The sequence below is a fragment of the Anas platyrhynchos genome, chromosome 29, assembly GCF_047663525.1.
Source record: "Anas platyrhynchos isolate ZD024472 breed Pekin duck chromosome 29, IASCAAS_PekinDuck_T2T, whole genome shotgun sequence".
Taxonomy (NCBI): Eukaryota; Metazoa; Chordata; class Aves; order Anseriformes; family Anatidae; genus Anas; species Anas platyrhynchos.
Genome location: NC_092615.1, coordinates 2,142,884 through 2,161,434, shown reverse-complemented (window position 1 = coordinate 2,161,434; position 18,551 = coordinate 2,142,884). Strand labels below are relative to the sequence as shown.

General features: G+C 38.5%; 1 protein-coding gene across 17 annotated transcripts in view; it reads left to right on the top strand.

Annotated features, from left to right (window-relative positions):
- Positions 1-18,551, top strand: part of MYO9B (myosin IXB) — a 45,323-nt gene that overhangs the window by 8,616 nt on the left and 18,156 nt on the right. For all 17 annotated transcript variants that reach the window (XM_072029171.1, XM_027472348.3, XM_072029172.1 and 14 more), the window contains 13 exons: positions 1,174-2,067; positions 10,288-10,382; positions 12,250-12,312; positions 12,444-12,543; positions 12,695-12,795; positions 13,024-13,153; positions 13,624-13,713; positions 13,947-14,063; positions 14,383-14,517; positions 16,431-16,552; positions 16,950-17,091; positions 17,379-17,574; positions 18,154-18,229. In XM_072029171.1, the coding sequence (XP_071885272.1) occupies positions 1,231-2,067; positions 10,288-10,382; positions 12,250-12,312; positions 12,444-12,543; positions 12,695-12,795; positions 13,024-13,153; positions 13,624-13,713; positions 13,947-14,063; positions 14,383-14,517; positions 16,431-16,552; positions 16,950-17,091; positions 17,379-17,574; positions 18,154-18,229 (2,204 nt within the window). In that variant the 5' untranslated portion in view covers positions 1,174-1,230. The remainder of the gene's footprint in view (positions 1-1,173; positions 2,068-10,287; positions 10,383-12,249; positions 12,313-12,443; positions 12,544-12,694; positions 12,796-13,023; positions 13,154-13,623; positions 13,714-13,946; positions 14,064-14,382; positions 14,518-16,430; positions 16,553-16,949; positions 17,092-17,378; positions 17,575-18,153; positions 18,230-18,551) is intronic.

The window sequence follows — 18,551 nt, the reverse complement described above, 5'->3', positions numbered from 1 at the left end:
TGTAATCAAACCTAGCCCTGGTAATCCAGGTGTACCCAGCTGCAGTTGAGAGCAAAATCACCCAACAGCAAAGGTTCAGATTGTTAGTCTAGAGGCTTTTAGGTTTGGCATTAAGGAGGAGGTTGACTTCCTTGAGGCAGCTGTTAGGTTGAAGTTAGGTTGCTGGCCTCCGGGAGGGCTGACAGGAAGTAAAAGCAAAAGAAATAGACGATTTTTGGAGTCTCATGAATGAGCTTCCCAAAATCTAGCGAGGATAAGGTTGATGTGATTAGGTATAAAGGCTTGTGAATGAGCTGGGTTGTTTGGGATCTTGTTAGCTGAACTGAAATGTAGTTGCAATAGGACTAATTTTACTGTGTCACCTAAAATAAGAGATAAAAGGGAAGATCGAACCTTTCTGTACCAAGGATGTGGTTGACTCAAGTGAAATTAGCAGTCTCTTTTCTGGGTAAATTATTCATGCTCAAGAAATCACCATGGCGTGCAGGGTTAGAAGGAGATCACAGCACTGTTTGCATTGCTCAGTTTTAGGCACAGTTTCCTAAAGCTGAGTGCTGTAAATATCATGCCTGTCTTGGAACTTTCATGAAAAGAAGTCAGGGAAAGAAGAAAAAACATGTGAGCGCTGCTAGAACTGTCTTCCTTCTGCACCTATACACTGTTCCTTCTGCTGTATTTTGTGGCACTTCTGAGTTAAGAAACGATCAAACTCTTTCTACCTCAAGTTGCTCGCACAGCTTTAAGGGAGAGTTTGTGTGGGAGGATGAATAAATGTTTGTGTAGCCATGCAGAGAACCAGGTCATCAGGAAAATTATCTAGGTTAAAACTAACCTGTGGAGACAAGGAAGTTTTAATGTAGACATTTATCCTAGTTCAGTTTGCCTTGCGGCCATAAAAAATAAATATGCTTGTGCTGCTGTAATTGGGAGGAGAGGGTGGTACGGGAATAGAAGCAAAAGTGCAAAGAGGATAGATATTGTTATGGTTATCCATTCCATGGAATAGGCTAAACAGACTGAAATAAGCCCTAATGTTCACAAATAGGGTTCTTTAGTTAATAATTTGTCTAGTTAATAACTTATTTTCATCTTCCGGAAAATAATACTTTGCCTTAGTATGTCTCGTACACATTTTGTAACACCTGACTTATTTTTCTTTTTTTCTTTTTTTAGACTATGGGCACTGCATCTTGAGCAGGGGTGGAAGACTGAAGCCCATTTTGGGGCAGAATGAGTTTAACAGATGCTGACAGTGCAATTTGCCAGGCAAAAGCAGCCTATAATCTTCATATTTACCCCCAGCTCTCGGCAGAAAGCGCTCCATGCTGCAAAGTGACAGCAACCAAGGACACCACGTCTTCAGATGTCATCAAGGATGTGATTAATATCTTAAACTTGGATGTCTCAAAGCATTACGTGCTTGTGGAGGTGAAAGAATCCGGTGGTGAAGAATGGGTACTTGATATAAATGATTCCCCTGTTCATAGAGTTTTACTTTGGCCTCGCCGTGCTCAGGATGAGCATCCTCAAAAGGATGGGTACTACTTTCTTTTGCAAGAAAGGAACACTGATGGGAGCATCAAATATGCCCAGATGCAACTGCTTTCCAAGGAGACAGATGCTCGACGATTGGTTGAAAGAGGTTTCCTTCCATGGCATCAGGAGGACTTTGATGACTTGTGCAATATTCCCAACTTAACAGAGAAAACACTCCTAGAAAATCTCAAGTGCCGCTTTCTAAAACACAAAATTTATACTTACGCAGGAAGTATTTTGATTGCAATTAACCCCTTCAAGTTCTTGCCCATTTATAATCCTAAATATGTCAAGCTGTATGAGAATCATCAGCTTGGGAAGCTGGAGCCTCATATCTTTGCCATTGCTGATGTGGCTTATCACACAATGCTTAAAAAACACATTAATCAGTGCATAGTTATATCAGGTGAAAGTGGCTCTGGAAAAACTCAAAGCACAAACTTCTTAATTCACTGCCTCACAGCACTGAGCCAGAAAGGGTACGCAAGTGGTGTGGAGAGAACTATTCTAGGAGCTGGACCAGTTCTGGAGGTAAATTTATGCTAAAACTGTCTTCTGTCAAAACTGTTTCTTGAAACCATCAAATGGCGGCTGTTGAATGCTACTTTTGAGAGTCACCTACTTGGCTTAGGCTTTAAATATCTCTGGGTCACACTGATGTTTGTCTGTGTTGCTAGACTGCTTCCAATTGATTTTCCTTAATTAGTCCTGCTGTGCAGTTGACTTCCTGTTGCTGTTAGTTGATATTTGACTTAACTTTCCACCAGTAAACAGTAATGCTTTGGGACAGAGGTTATTTGTGTCTTCCATCTTAGTTTTGGTGGCAGTTGAATCGAACTGCTCAAGTTGGAAGTAAACGTTTCAAAGAAAGGTTTTTCCACCACTTAGCGTGATTGTGTCTTTGTGTGTAAGCATGTCCTGCAGCATTTTATGAAGCTGCTTTTTGGGGGAGTTATTTCCTTTCTACAAAAGTTTGCTTTGAAAAGAGTAACATTGTTAGTTGTGGAGAAAGTGAGAGTCACGTTTGGCTTTTAATTACTACATCATTTCCAACAGAAACCAAAACTAAACGTGAGAAGGGGGGTACAACAACCCTCTTGCATGAGGTACTGGTAGGACAAACTTAATCTGATCTTGTAGGCTTTAGCCTCCCCCTTTTCTTCTCTTGTTTGAAAGAAAAAAACTCTGAAAGCTCTGAAAAGTCTGAAATGTTACAGTCACCATCAACAAAATCTTGAACAGCAAGGAGGTTGAACACAGCTAGTATATTTTTCAGGTTTAAATATTTTCAAATGTAACAATGGTTTCCTAAAAGGATTTTTTCAAACTTTTGGATAAAAACATGAAAATGCAATGGAGTTACTTTTAAAATGTTACGTTTATAAATATGGTTTGAGAGCTTTTTGGTAAAGAATGAGGAATATGTCCAAGTTCTTTTTTGCCCTGCTTTCTGCTGCTTGAAAGCAGAAGTAAGATTGTTTGAGGTTTGCTGGCTTCTGGAGTTCAAGTTTGCAGTTCTAAATAGAAAACAGGAAGGGGTCACTGTGGAAAGCACTGTTCGATCAGCTGATCCGTCTGCCTTTGATACAATTAACCATTTCAGACCCTGGTATGCAGGACGTGGTGCAGCTGTCTCAGAGCAGGCAGAGGTGAAATCTTGTGGCATTTTTTCTGTCGAATGAGAAGCACGTGTAGCCCTAGGTTCAAAATTAAAGCTAACAACTTTGCCAGAGTCTCAGGTAAACGTAGCATATGTTGGGAATTTCCATGCAAAGATGTTTGTGACTTTCTATGGTAAGATTGGTTGTCAGAAGTACTGTGGCTTCTTCAGCCACCCACTGAGCACGTTCTCATGCATTTCAGAAGAAAATTTCGCTAGAAATATGATGACCAATTGAATGGTTAGCTTCAAATTTGCCAGACGGATTCTAACATTGCTGTTGGAGTACGTGTTGTCTAAAATGTCAGGCCCTTCTCTGAAATTCTCAAAGTTCTCATTCTACATCTTTGAGGGTGTTTGTTAGTTATAAATCGATTCACCATAAATGTGTCCTGCCAAATATTGCAAAAAGTGAAGGGTCAAAATGCCAGAAATGTAGGAACATCTGAATCTTAAAGCACCTTTCAGAATTGAACATACGTTTTCGTATTACAAGTATTGCTCGTTAACTTGAAATTAAGGAGAAAGAAGCATTTCTGAAACCTATAGATGTGAAGGTAAGACTTGTCCAGGCAAAAAAAGTCACTGGGATGCCTGTAATCATGGTAGAACTCTGTTTGGGGCTGTTTTAATCTAATTCTCGGTTGACATAACTGCAGCGTGCATCAAAAAGCTGTAATAGGTTTAGGTCATAGAGATGTGGAATCAAACTGTCCTCATTTGGATGCTGCAGAGCAGACTTGCTGGGCAGTGAAGCTTCCAGTTTTCCCAATTATGGTTGTTCTTGTGCAATTCCATTTAGTAAGAGCAATTCAAGAAAAAAATAAGTCAAATCTCGATGTCAAGGAGGAATGCACCAAAGCTTATTTTGCTTTGTGGAAGCTAAACTGCTGAAAAACTCTTACATTCAGCTGGTCACTTTTAAATCCAAGTACGTGACTCATTTGGGTTTTTACTTAACGGAACTGAAGTGGTACAAGGGAATTTTTTTCTTAAATGGGTGTTTCAGGGGATTTTTTGCCTGAACAATTTTGTAGTGTGCCTGAAATATCTGAGAATGTTTTGAGTCCTCAAGAAAGGGTATCCACAGATGAATTGTCCTCTTGACAGAAATCTGTCTCCGTAACTTTAACGATGTAAAATTAGGCTGCATTTTGGGTCAGGGCTTCCTCTTTTCAGTCACCTCTAATTTTCCTGACACCTAAGTTAAAAAAAAAAAAAAAAAAAAAAAAAAAGTCTTTATAGGTTGACCTTTTGTCAAAGTTCAAGGAGTTAAAGCCAAACTTCCTAGTGTAGAAGAGGTGAGCAATGTTAGTTTACTGTAAGGGTCGATTTATAATTTTATCGTGAACACAAGGATCTTGGAAATGTTTCTTACCAAATCCCTCTTCTTTAGTGGCTCACTAGCCTCTGTCCAAAGCCGTAGTTAAACTACGGCAAATATTCTAGCCCCTTACTCCCAACCTCTAGACTTTGAAGAATGGAGTTAGAGGTGTACCATGAAAGGAGATGCGACCTTGAAAGTTGAATGGTATTACTTCTCAAACATCTGAGAGATGAAATACAGGAAACCAAGACAAGATAGGTCAAAAATTAAATGTGGTACTAGCAGGATTGCCGTTACGTGCCCTAGTGAAAGGAGGGCTGGTCGTGGATTAGCCTCTGATCCTCAGATGCTTCTTGCTCAGCCTTGGCACCAAAGTACGACCTGTTAAAACACTTCCTAATGAGGATCGAACAAGCAGTGGGAGCTTGCACTAGTTCTGGTTATGTCTGGTGCTGCTTGCAGCTTTCTAGACAAAAAAGAATATTGTAAATCTGCTTGCTTCCATGGGACACGGATGCTTCAGCACAGCCTGAAGCCACGTGTCTTGTTCTGTGCTGCTTTTCAGCAGCTTACCTTGTTAAAACAGTTCCGAAGACACAGTTGCCTTAGCTATACAAGAATTGTTCTCTTTTTTTTTTTTAATGTTTCTCCAGGCTGATGTAGATCATCCTTACTGAAGAGTGGGTTCTTAAAAACTGGCAGGAAAATAAAGCTAGATACTCCTGACTTTTTCATCCTCCCCTAAATTTAGAGACTAAAGTATAGCTCCTTGACTTGGAGTTGTGCCTTCCAGAACTGTTATGTTCAGTTAGCTTACGGTTGAAGTCCTAGGAAGGAATTTACATTTGGGAACTATTATTTGGGTCAAATTGGGAATAGTGAATCAAACCATTGTTTAGTTTATAGAGTCTCAAGCAAGACGGTTAAACCTTTCCATGCACAGCTATAAAGTTTCCAAGAAATTTGTAATTTGTATTTTTCTTTCACTGGGGAAAAATGTCATAAACCATTTGATACAAAATGCACAGTCTGAGACTGAACTTTTTATGTTAACTGTACATCTATGAAATAAGTACAAGCTTTTATAAACATGTTGATAAATTTTATTAAAATGTAAGGTTTCATTGCCCTGATAGCTGTATCTGACCATCCAGCTTGTACAAATACAAAACACGCACACAAAAAGCTTTTTTTCTTTTTCTTTTTTTCTTTTTTTTTTTTGTTTGGATAACTCAGCTAAAAATCCAACTTAGCTGCTCACTGTACAAGTGAGGTACAGTGTGAGGACAGTGACCTGACAGATGTGAGCTGCTGGTGAATGGTGGGAAGTCCACTTTCCCTTTCTCTGTGCTTTGTTTGCACTGGGTCTGGCACTTAACGGATTCTTCAGGGCAATTAAATCAGTAAAATGGCAGAAAATTAAGCAAGGGGATGAGAGCATGTGGCAAGGGACGTAATAAGAGAGCCAGAGTTTCCTCTTTTGGCAGCAAAGCACTTGGCTGGCTGTGTGTTGTCAAATTGTAACCTTCAGTATCTTGGGTTTATTTCAAAGTTATTTTCTTTGTGCACTGAGACTTTTGTTTCCCTCTGAAATAGAAGGTGAGAAGAGGTGGATAGATGGAAACACTGTAGTTGTCCGAACTTCAGTGTATTATTTTGAAAAGCATTTACTTCCCTTTGGATTTGGTGTCCTTAAAGATTTCTTAATCGCACTGACCCGTTCACAAAAAGAATTAAGACCTAAATAAAATGGAAAGTCCAAGAGCAAGTATTCATTAAGTGACTATGTCAAGAGTGCAGTTTTAAATATGAGTTAACTAATTGACAGCATGATTAGTGGGGGGCGGGGGGGGAGGTTGTCTAGAACTCACCCACTATACTTAAAAGCCTACATTTCCCTGTAGAAAACGAACTTTTATGTTTCTCCATTCTTTGGAGAACAGAATAAAGCAATTTGCTCTCAGCTTGCTTTATCACAGTCCCATTGCACATGTGGCTCTGTATGGGATGGGCTTAAGCTTAGTGCTGCCTCAACTCTGGTTTGTGTTTGCATTCTCCATAAAAGTCTGCACGTATATTTAGTGGGCGTAGCCAGTTCTATTTAGGCTAAAGTGGTTGTTTTGAGGCTATTATCTGCATCTGTTTGTTTTAAGAATCATAATCAGAGAAGGAATGGAACTTCCTTCTTGCTAGCCTTTTTTTTTTTTTCCTTTTTGGAGAAATGTGCTGTTATGTACTTTTCCCTGCTGCACGTGTCTCTTGGGAAAAATCACCTTGTCCTTTATGCAGTCTTATTATTAGGATTGTCCCCCAGGAGCACAGAGAGTTGCAAAATTACCATGAATGCTGCAACTTCCACCTTGGGGAGTGGATATTTTGCAGCGTTTTTGTGAAGATCATTTCAAAAGTGAGTTCGACTCTGAAGTAGTCATTTCCCTTTCCAGGGTGTGCAATTTGATTCTTCAGCGTCATTTGGTGCCTTCAAACAGTGGTGGTTCTGCCCTGGACTACAGTGGTTTACATAGAAACTCTGATAGCTTTTTCAGATTGTGGCAATTCTTATAAAGGAATTAAATCAGGTTTCTAGTTCTGTTCCTGAGGTGGATCATTGATGTCGTTTGGGGGTTTCCTCTTACAGCAAATGAGAACTTTGCTTTTTTTTTTTTTTTTTTTTTTCCTGAATGCCCTTAACTCCTGCAACAACAGTGGCAGCTTTTTCACCAGCAGCCTCCAGTTCTCGCCTCTCTTGTTTCAAGGTAAAGGGATGGGTTGGATGACTTCCTGAGTCCCAGAATAGCCCATCCCAGTTCTGATTCCTGCTGGCCTTGGTCTGCTATTTTCAACTCGCCCTCGTTTTCTGTAGCTAGTATTTTGCTTTGGAGTGGTTCACTTTTAGTTTTTCATTTTTATCTGTCTCCTCACGGATTCACCAGGGAAAACAGTAAATAGCTTTGGTTATACAAATGATCACTTCTCTTTAGCTGAAAATCTATCTTGTCCTTTCACATCTTCGGAACTTATTTTGCAAAGACGTAGGTGGCTTTCTTTGAAGGCAACCCAGGGAGATATTTCAGTTGAATTTGAGCTCTGTATAGAGCACCTGGCTAGAATTATCCAGGAAAGATGCTTTCTCTACAGAGCACTCGCTAGGTAGTACGGGAGCTTAAATCTTATCTGTAATCTGCTTTCTCTAGGATAAAGCTATGTTCAGTCAAAGATATTGAACTACTAAATACTGAAATATTTATTGTTTTTGCAATTTTCTGATTTTAGGCAGTAATGTTGATTCTTCTGTAGCTAACTCAAAGTATATGGAAGAATACGGTAGCAGCGATGGGAGTTTAGGTCTAGAGTTAAATGTTACGGAAAAAAAAGGAAAAAGCAACCTTCCACCCAAAATGTTAAGTGACTTGGAATGTTCTTTAGAAAATTGTGGATGTTAAAGACTTTTATGAGAAAACCATTCAGTACTTGAAAACTTTTCTAAAAACTGATAATATTAGATCAGCTGTTAAGAATTTGCTGTATGCTTTGACTAAATACCAGACACATGAGATCATGAGAGCCATTAGTTGTAAACTGTATTCATTGCTTACATGAGTAATCACTAAGAAAAGTTGTTCAGGAAGCCAGGGTTATGGGATTTCTTAACTCTGTAATGCCGAAATATGGATTATAAAAAAAAATAACTTGCCAATTGTAGCTGTTCTGTGTGTTGGTTTCTGTAATATCTCTAGGAAACTGATGGTTAACTGGGGGCTTGAGTTAGAAAACTTCTTGAAAAGAAGTTCTTACAGGAGGAATTTGCAAGTCCACTACTCTGCAGCTTGGCAAAGCTTTACTGCATGAGATTTTTTTTTATAATACAATAAAAGAGAAGCTGGATGATGATCTTTGCTGAGCCAGCGTCAGTGGGAGAGGACTTACAGAGCTGAGAATTTGCTGTGCTTATGTTGCTGGCCTTCCACATTTGGTTTGATATTGTTCATTAACTATGAGAGTTGGCTGGGATTTTAGAAGTACATTCACATGCTGCTTATGCAACGTGGGCTCTGGAAAAGAAACAGAAAGAAGTATGCAAATCAGTTGTTGGATGGTAGGTACAAAAACACTGCTCAATGCTGCCTTTGACAGATCTGAGTGGGGATGCTGTTTGCAGCGCAGCACGGGTAGCAGGGTCTCTAGAGACCAGGCTGACCTCTGCCTCCATCAGCACTGCTGGGCACAAATCCTCTCTTCAGAAACCCACCGCCTTTTCTAAGTTACATCAGGGTCTGTTTTCACCCTGCCCAGGAAGAGCTCCTGAAGCTTATTCCTTTAGATAGAGAGTGCTGTTTGTCCAAAGAATCGTGGTAATTCTCCCAGCTATAAGAAGTGTTTTATTTTTGCATGGTTCTGGTAGCCTCTGAACATCATGCAACTGGAAGTAAAAATCTACTTGGAAGAGATCTTTGGGGACCTATTTTGGAAGTGTCATACTGCAATAAAGCTGCAACTTTAGACTTGAAAAAAAAATAATAAAAGGAGGGAAGAGTTTGAATACACAAACAATACAACCTCATGAAAACTGTACTCCCCTTGGCTATACGCCGTAACTGGGTAGTTTTCTATGTCAGCAGCTCAGTTCTCAGTTGTGTGCAGTGCTCACATGTCCGTCATTCTCCGGATGTGTGTGCGCAGAGGAAGAGCGGCATTTTTGTGAAATCATTCCACAAACGTTCTATATTAGGAGAGACGGATTTCCTAATGGAGGCCTTAATTACTTGGAGCCTGAAGAGGAAATATCTGTGGCAGGACTGCTGGAGATACTCCATGCTGGGTGGTGTATTTTTCTAAGCAATAGCATTTTGCATTGAATTTACATTGACTTCTCCAGCTACTGGACTGCACTTTACATATTAAGAGGATGACAAGTTTTTATTAACCTAAGGACACGCAGTTAAGTGTTAATAATGCAATTAAGTGTTGATAACATTAAGGATATTCTCAGTAACTAATCCTACTGAACATTTAGATGTAATACGTTGTACTTAGAGTTTCTAGGAAAGGCTCATGCAGAAGACATTTTGTGTTGTAAGTGCAAACAAGTATCTGAGGGGCTAAAGTATTAAAGATGCATAGGCACAAATAATTAGAATTTGTGCCAGACCTTCCCCCCCCCTTCCCTAACACCTCCTAAGGAAACTGCTTCTGTAAGCCAAAGTTTTTCTGTTTGTCTCTCTCTTTTCTGAATACACAACTCTGGAAATGCATGTGCTGGCTTTGTCAGTGGGATCGTATGTTCCGGTCTCACTTAAAGAACAATTATTTTCATTGTGCAAATTTTACAAGGGAGCAGTACATGAAGGAATAAGACACGGTTTGTGGCTTTTCTATCCAGGAGGCAATATCATGGTAATTTTGCTGCCTTCCTCCTCCCAAATATCCTCTCCAAGTACATAATTGTTAATGATTGAGGTTGATTTGAGCTCTCTTGCTGTGATTACCCTTCCTGTAATTACCTTAGATCTTTGTAAAAGTATTTAAGTTTATTATTTGCCTTCCTCATATTCCCAAACGTTATTGCATATGGCAAATAATAAATGAGTACACACCTGTGAGGAACAACAGAGGCTTCGTAAGCTCGCTTTTTGGTGTCTGTGTGCTGCCAGTTCTATAAAATTTTGCGTATATTGCCAGCTAATGGGGCTGAACAATGAACATGAGTTAGTAATGCCATGCCATTTAGTTTAATTGAAAACTACCTCATTTTGCTTTATTACAGGCATTTGGAAATGCAAAAACAGCACATAACAATAACTCCAGTCGTTTTGGAAAGTTCATTCAAGTCAACTATTTAGAGAACGGTATTGTCCGAGGGTAAGTACAGTCTGAGGTTCTGCTGCAGTTGCTCTGTGTGCTGTTAGGAATCTGTGAAGACTGGTGTGTACAAAATCCTGTCTTATCGAGGCTCTTCTCGTGTGAGAATGGCTTGCCACTGTAGAATGTTTTCAAGACTCTATGACCAAGCTTTGTGGAATAATCAGATGATGGATAATGTTCTTACCTTGCTGTACAACCATATCACATTCAGAATTTGACCGTTGATGCCTCTTCACCTTCATACTAAAAAAAGGCGTTCTCCATAACACACATTTTCCTTGCCATTTTGTAATTAAAACCAGAAGATCTGAATTTTTCTTGAGAGGACTAAGGGAGAAGTGAAATAGATTTGAGGAAGCCATTTTAAAGAAACAGACACCAGTTACAAAGAAAATTTAAAAAATACATGTTTTTACGTGGCTTACTTGAAATTGTGTGCTTAGGTCTGAAGGACAAGCTCGAAATATTCTACGTCTAATTTTATGTTTTTTAACATATGGTAGTCACAGCTAAGTCTTAGAGTTTTATTTGCATTTTTCACCTTGTAGTAGAGGCGATAATGTCATATTATTGTAGTGCCTCAGTATTATTGACTGAAGATTATATTTTGCTTTTCCTTATTAGTAGACACTTCAAGTGAATAATTTTGTCCAATTTTTTTCTGTGATATTAGAAATTTGTGTTCAAATACTCATGTAGTTCCTTTCTAACATCCCACCATAAAATCATTTTTTAGATCCTGCTTTGTAAAATTCATCTTAAATTGTAAAGGCCTATATCTGAAAAATTTACAGCAGTGTGTTGCAGATGTTGTCAAGATGCACCTGTGCTATTTCAGGTGCAATGTCAAAATGCAGAATATTGGTGTAGAATTCTTCCTTGTACCAAACCTGCCCTGCAGCCTGCTGCTCTGTGGAGCACCACTAGCTGTTACTGCCTTTTGTGCAGCAGCATAGCTTCCCTTTGGGTCATCTTCATGTTTGTAGTTTACAAAATGGCAACAGAAATGGCTGGAAACTCTGTACCACGTTTGCTTGGAGTATTGTTCTGAACAAAGTTGGCTTCTTTGCAGATAAGTCACACTAGCTCAGGAGATTGGTACAATTTGAGTACAATTGTTTTGTCTTCAGCGTGAGAAAAAGCTGCTTAAACTTTGGCCTTGTTATCTTTGTAGCCCATGTCACGGAGTTCAGGTTATTATTTAGGAGCTTACTATGTGAAGCTAGTAAGTCTTCTGTCTTCCTTGCCTTTGCTTTAGGCTGACGTATATAACATCAAATTTGCTATCTTGAGAAACAACTATTCAGTATATTTTTGGGGTCTTGTAGTCTTTGCATTCTTTGTCAGCTAATAGTTGGAGTGGGTAACATTCTTAGCATTCTGCATCTTGTTTCTTTCGATAACTTTTCATCAGCACTTTTTCTCAGCTCCCACTGCCTTTCTCCAGTTATCTACTAGAACTGAACACTACAGTTAAGTGCTTCTTGGATATTTCTTGGGACTTTTTGCCTGGGAGTGTAGTGATAGGACAGGGGGTAACAATTTTACAAAGAGGGGAGATTTAGATTAGATATAAGGAAGAAATTACTATACTCTGAGGGTGCTGAGGCACTGGAACAGGCCGCCCAGAGAAGTGATGGATGCCCCCACTCTGGCAGCACCCAAGGCTGGGCTGGATGGGGCTTTGGGTGACCTGGTCTGGTGGGAGGCGTCGTGCCCATGGCTAAGCTATTTTCTTATGTATGCTAATGTAGATTTCATTATTTGAACTCTCTTGGAAGATGCTGTCTGATGTTTTGTGAAGATTTTTGTGTGTATGTGTGGCCTCATGCTGTTTTCCTTTTTTTTGGGGGGATCTCTTTAGGGCTGTTGTTGAAAAATACCTGCTTGAAAAATCTCGTCTGGTTTCTCATGAAAAAGGTGAAAGGTAAGAGATTCATACAGTCAGTATGATCATAATTGTTATGAGAGTTTAATATCATTTGAAGTATACAGAATAAAAGAATAATCAGCGTATTTTCATGAAAGAGAAGTGCATGTGACCTTTTGTATTTGTAGGAATTATCATGTCTTTTATTATTTGCTACTTGGAGTCAATGAGGAAGAGCGTAAAGAATTTCACCTCAAGCAACCTGAAGATTATTTCTACCTCAACCAGGTAATCTGTGACAGGGATTTACAGATTACATTGATAATTGTTGTCTCTCTGATGTTGTGCTAAAGATGAAAAAAACAGAACAGATTATACATATTTTCTTGTAATGTTTGGGCTACTTTCTTTGCGTTTAAGTAATGGGCTTTCTTCACAGCATAACTTGAAAATTGAAGATGGGGAAGATCTACGGCATGATTTTGAAAGATTAAAACAAGCGATGGAGATGGTTGGCTTTCTTTCATCAACAAAAAAACAGTAAGTGGAACTTTTCAGCCTTTGTTACTGACAGCTAGTTAAACTTCATGAATTGCAATAAATTGTATAAACATTGGGATCACATTTATTCCAGTAGGCATCAAGGAGAGCTGAACATTTGTGAATGCTTATGGACAAATTCTTGAAACAGAATTGGGTCAATTGGCCTGTTAAAATGAATTTCTAGTCATATGAAAAATCCTTATAAAATTAATTTTTCTTCCTTAGGATTTTTTCAGTGCTTTCAGCTATTCTTTATTTGGGCAACGTTACGTACAAGAAGAAAGCTACAGGTCGTGAGGAAGGATTGGAAGTGGGACCTCCTGAAGTGCTGGACATTCTTTCTCAGCTTTTGAAAGTAGAGTATTTCTTTTTAGCTCTGATGTTTGACATACCTTTTTGTCATGCTCAGCCTCAGCATTTTTCTTGACTATGTGGCAGCCCAGTATGTTATGTTTATATCTGGTTTATGGTACCTCAACAGCATTCATCTTATGGTATGGAAAATGGATGAATGTGGTGAAGTTATTGAGGTTAGGGATGGAATCTAGCCCATAGCATGGAAGTAGAATTTGTTTACTTGCTAATACAAACTGAGTGGGAATAACTGTACTAGAGATCTGTGTTCTGCCATCATAGGGAAAGATCTGTATGAATCTGAGCTGAGAATAATCTAAGGGAATTCAGAAAATTGTAAAGCTCCTGATGAATGATAAATGTAGCAGTTTTCAAAGTGCTTGGACTTCACTGTTGTCATCAGAGTATTCACTATACTGAGTTCTGGGAATTTTAGGGTGGCAATGACTCTTGGTTTTGCTTGTTTTGAAGGTCAAACGCGAGATTTTAGTGGAAGTCCTAACAAAAAGAAAAACTGTGACCGCTAATGATAAACTTATTTTGCCATATAGTCTCAATGAGGTGAGTAAAAAACACTAATAGAATTATTTCAAATCATTGAAACCTAGTTCTTTTTTTGGCTATGAAAAAGCTAATGTGGTATGCTTTCATGTTTGGTGAGGAATGTTTGGAATGTTAGAAATTAAAGGAAGATTCTGTTTTTGTCTCTAGTAGGATCGTAACCTCTGAGTGACACTGGTCTGAAATAGAAATGCTTTTTTTAAAAGAAATTATGAACTTTGTTTCATCTACAGGCAATAACAGCTCGTGATTCAATGGCAAAATCTTTGTACAGTGCTCTGTTTGATTGGATTGTTCTGCGAATTAATCATGCACTCCTTAATAAAAAGGACATGGAGGAATCTGTTACAGTAAGTTTAGCACAAAAGCAAGTCTTTTTGTACAATTCTATATTTACACCTATCAGAGAACGTTGTAGATGACATGTTCAGATATCTGGGATAAACCTAGATTCTTCTCAAGTTCCTAGTAAATTTCTGTGTAATATTTGATTATTTTTGTTTTCACAACAGACAACTGTTAAATATTCAGCCTCTGTTGATGTACACTCCAGTTACTTAAAATGAATCAACGTATGATATAGCAGCTTTTGTGATTGTTAGCTGTTGTGTGTTAAGTCTCTCTCTGTATGACAGATTACTTAAATAGATTTTCTCCTCTTCTTCATAGTGTTTGTCCATTGGTGTACTGGATATTTTTGGGTTTGAAGACTTTGAAACCAACAGTTTTGAGCAGTTCTGCATAAATTATGCAAACGAGCAGCTTCAGTATTATTTCAATCAGCATATTTTCAAATTGGAACAGGTAAGAAAGTAGTTACTGAATCAAAAACTTTAATGTGAGGGCTCATCTGTTATGCAAACTGTTCTGCAAAACCTCATGGCATAATTTTATAATGGGTTGAATATATTTCCAGAAGTGTTACCTTTTTATTTCTTGTTTTAATATTGCATATTATGATATAATTTATATGTTGCAGCTCTGCTGCATTTAGTGCTCTGCATTAGCTATTGATAGCTGGCTTTTTCTTCAGAGAACTAGCAGTGAGTTTTTGACTGCAGGAAACAACAAAAAAAACAACAGTCAGGCAACCCCAGACATAAATCAGATAAACTGTAAACTTTGAAAGTCAGTAGGTGTGGTGTATGGTTCAGTTTTTTGGTTGGTTGCTTGTTTTTTATTTAAAAAAATGTTTTGGTACAGTTTCTCCTGTGTTTGTCAATTGGTAAATATTTAATAACTAGTCTTTGCTGCTACTTCCACCTAACTGCATATAAGGGATACAACTGTAAGTTGATATTTGCAATAGTTCTGCAATCCTGATGCTACTGGCATATATTGATACACTTGTTTGCAGAAGGTATTGTCTTCTTACAGAGAGCTCAGAGTGCTGCAAGAGCTAACAGATTGCATTTCTAGATTGAGGTTTGGTGGCTTTCTTCTCTAGACTTGGACTTTTTACTGGGTTGTGCCAAAACATTATTCTCTGGTTGCTCTGCTGAAAGAATGAAGTCATTCTGTAATATGTGGTATTTTTCAACAATATGTAGATAACTTTAAACAAGCGTTTTAAAGGGAAGGAAATCGCCAAGCATACAAACTTCATATGTAAACATAGTATTGAGGTCTCTGTTTTGTAACTTATGACAGAAGTGGCTATCCAGGCTAACTAGAGTAAATAGCTAACATTGTTTTCTTTTTTCTAATGCCATTTCTCCAAATGAGCTTAATCCTTGAATGACCCATTTCCTGTATCTCTTGCAGCATGAGAGCCCTCAGGAAGGGGGTGGGTAGAGGGGTCTCTATATCTTTTAAAGAAAGGCTTTATTGTTTGTGGAGAGTGGTATTTCAGTTCTGTAATGTGGCGTGCACACTGAGCTGTCTGTTATTAGATTTAATTTTACCTACTTAAAAAATTCTATTATCGTCATAGAACAGTGAGAGACGTCTTTGTCTTCTGTTAAACGTAAAAATTATTTCACTTAATTTTCTGAGTTTTTTAACATTATTAGCCTATCTTTAACTCATTTTGGTAGTCATTTACAGCAGTAAGAAAAGTGATATTTTGGTTCCATATTTTGATGAGAAGCTTGTTCTGTCAAGCATTTGATGCATTATCATTTCTGCAGAAGAGCTTTGTATTTTCTTGTCAAAGAGAGCTCCAAATTCTCTGAACCTGACCAATGTACATTGATTGCTTCCTTAGCAAAGTTCTGGTGTTGATATTGTATAGGGTTTAACGGCCTGTCTTGAAACTTCATCTGACAGTGCAATTTGGAAGTGCTGAAAATTCATATTAAATGTAATTTCCTATAAAAGAAGAGCTATGAAAGAGACACACTGGAAGAATGCAAGTCTGTCTATCTAGGAGTTTAAATGTAATGGCGTAGATGTCATTTCTGACTCCAAGTTTGTAGACTACTGATTGCTGGAAAGACGTAATAGGGGAGGGAACATTCTTTCACTGTTTGGATTTTTAAATAGTTCTACCCTAAACATCCGCTGTTGAGTGATTTGCTTAGGTAGATCTTCGATCTGACCCAGTATGCCTGGTGTTCTGGGCTTGTTTATAAATTTTCCTAATTTTTGTTTTTGCTGTTTGAGCTAACAAAATCAACTTGCCATAGCTGTTTAAGGATGTCTTTTAAGCACTTAGACCATGGTATGTTAAAGGTCGGGGCGCTGTACTGATGAGGGAATTTTCTTGAGCTACACAGGAGGAATATAAGAGTGAAGGGATCACTTGGCACAATATTGACTATACTGATAATGTGGCCTGCATTCACTTAATCAGCAAGAAGCCCACTGGTCTCTTCTATCTTCTGGATGAAGAAAGCAAGTAAGCCACAAACATCTTCTGGGGTAAAATAAAATATGTATGTGGAAGGGAAGAAGGAAGAGCTGTGGAAGGGAACAGAAACGCAGCACTTTTTTGTTATAAAGAAAGGAATTTTGGGGGAAGCAAAGGGTCATCTTATGGCTGGGATATCTACATTCAGTTGTTTCTAAGAATTTCAATATGGCAGTGATACAAATTGATGCTAAAATTGAACCTTGGCTTAGGAAGATTTGGAAATGTAAGATTCAGATGTGTAAGTAGCAACTGAAATTTAAAAATCTTGATATAAATGCTTTCTGCAAGGATCAATAGGTGTTCTTTAGTTTGTCATCTTGCACATCAGTAAATGTAACAGTATTTGGAGAAAAATAGCTGACTTTCTGTTTTGTTTTCCTAGTTTTCCACATGCCACCAACCAAACTCTACTTGCAAAATTCAAACAGCAGCATGAGGACAACAAGTTTTTTGTTGGAACCCCAGTAATGGAACCTGCTTTTATTATTCGACACTTTGCCGGGAAAGTTAAATACCAGATAAAAGTAGGTGATGGATCTGATGGCCACAAAAAAAAAAAATATTCCTTGCCTTTATGACAGTTTTGTCAGAGCATAGAAATTTTGCTGGGAATAGGCTGAATCAGATGTTTGATCAGGTATATTTTAGATACTTTCCCCTGCTCAGACTTGAGGATAATGCTCACTATGGTGAAAAATATTTAGAATAATTACTCTGAATTATGATAAATATCAGGTCAAAACACAGTTCTGGCTGGTGTCTGTGTAACCGCTTTCCTGAGAGCTTGTGGTTCAATCTCCCTGTTCTGCAGGATTTCAGAGAGAAAAATATGGATTATATGAGACCGGATATCGTTGCTTTACTACGAAGCAGTGACAGTGCTTATGTTCGGGAGCTGATAGGAATGGACCCTGTAGCTGTGTTCCGTTGGGCTGTTCTGCGAGCAGCTATTCGAGCAATGGCTGTCTTTGCAGAAGCTGGACGCCAGAGAGCTCAGAAGACTGCAGGTATGATGTGAATCATTCTGGAAATACTTTTCAAATACTTTTAAATTGATTTGTGCTTGTTTTGCAGTCAGCTAGTTCTGTCAACGTTCCAGGTGCAATCTTGGTTTGATACTAGAGACAAAACTAGTTTGTGAAAATGACTTAACCTGTACACAGCAGAGGTTGTCACTTTTTATCTGAGATCATTCAGACTTCCTCTCCAATTAGTGCACCATTGCCAACAGGCTGTGCCAAGTTTGTAGTCCTACTTGTAAAAATTTGGGAAGATATCACAGGTTCTAGTGTACATGTTGGTTTTATCACTGTTTTTGATCTTCATTGATCTTCTCAGACTTCCGTAAAGTTTCAAATGAGTATTCAAGATGAAATATTAACTCTGAAAAGCCTTTCTGAGCAGCTGCAGTTTACTTGATAGTTGTAGGGAGTTTGAGAAACCAAGTGGTCTGTCTAGCTTTGTAGCTAAATTAATAGAGGAAAAGTCCAGACAGTTGGATAGATACTTAGCTTGTTATAATTGGTGGGTTATTTTTGTATATTATGTCTCTGTCGATGTTCAATCTACTGATTATTTCATAACAGGAGTGGTGCGCCAAGGACCCCGTGTTCCCCTCGGAGAACTCCAGAGATCAAATACACCAGTAGAAAAAGTTTACCGGTGAGAAACGCGTACTTAACCTGTATCAGGGAAAAGAATTGCTGAGTCATGTTTTTGTATATGAGATGTCAACTTGATCTGTCTGCAAGGATAGCAGGTCTTATTTCTTCTGTCTTGTTTTGTGTGACCTTTCTAATAGTATTCAAACAATACCCTGGCTTATTTTTTGTAAGACTCAGTACTACCAAACATTGGTGGCGCAGCCTCAGTCCCATTGACCACGGGTTTTTTGAGTTCTGTCTGTATTTTGTGTATGTTGCTTTTAGCGTTGTGCATTCCTCTGCAGCCACTCTGTCACTGAAGAATTCATAGGAGCACTCAT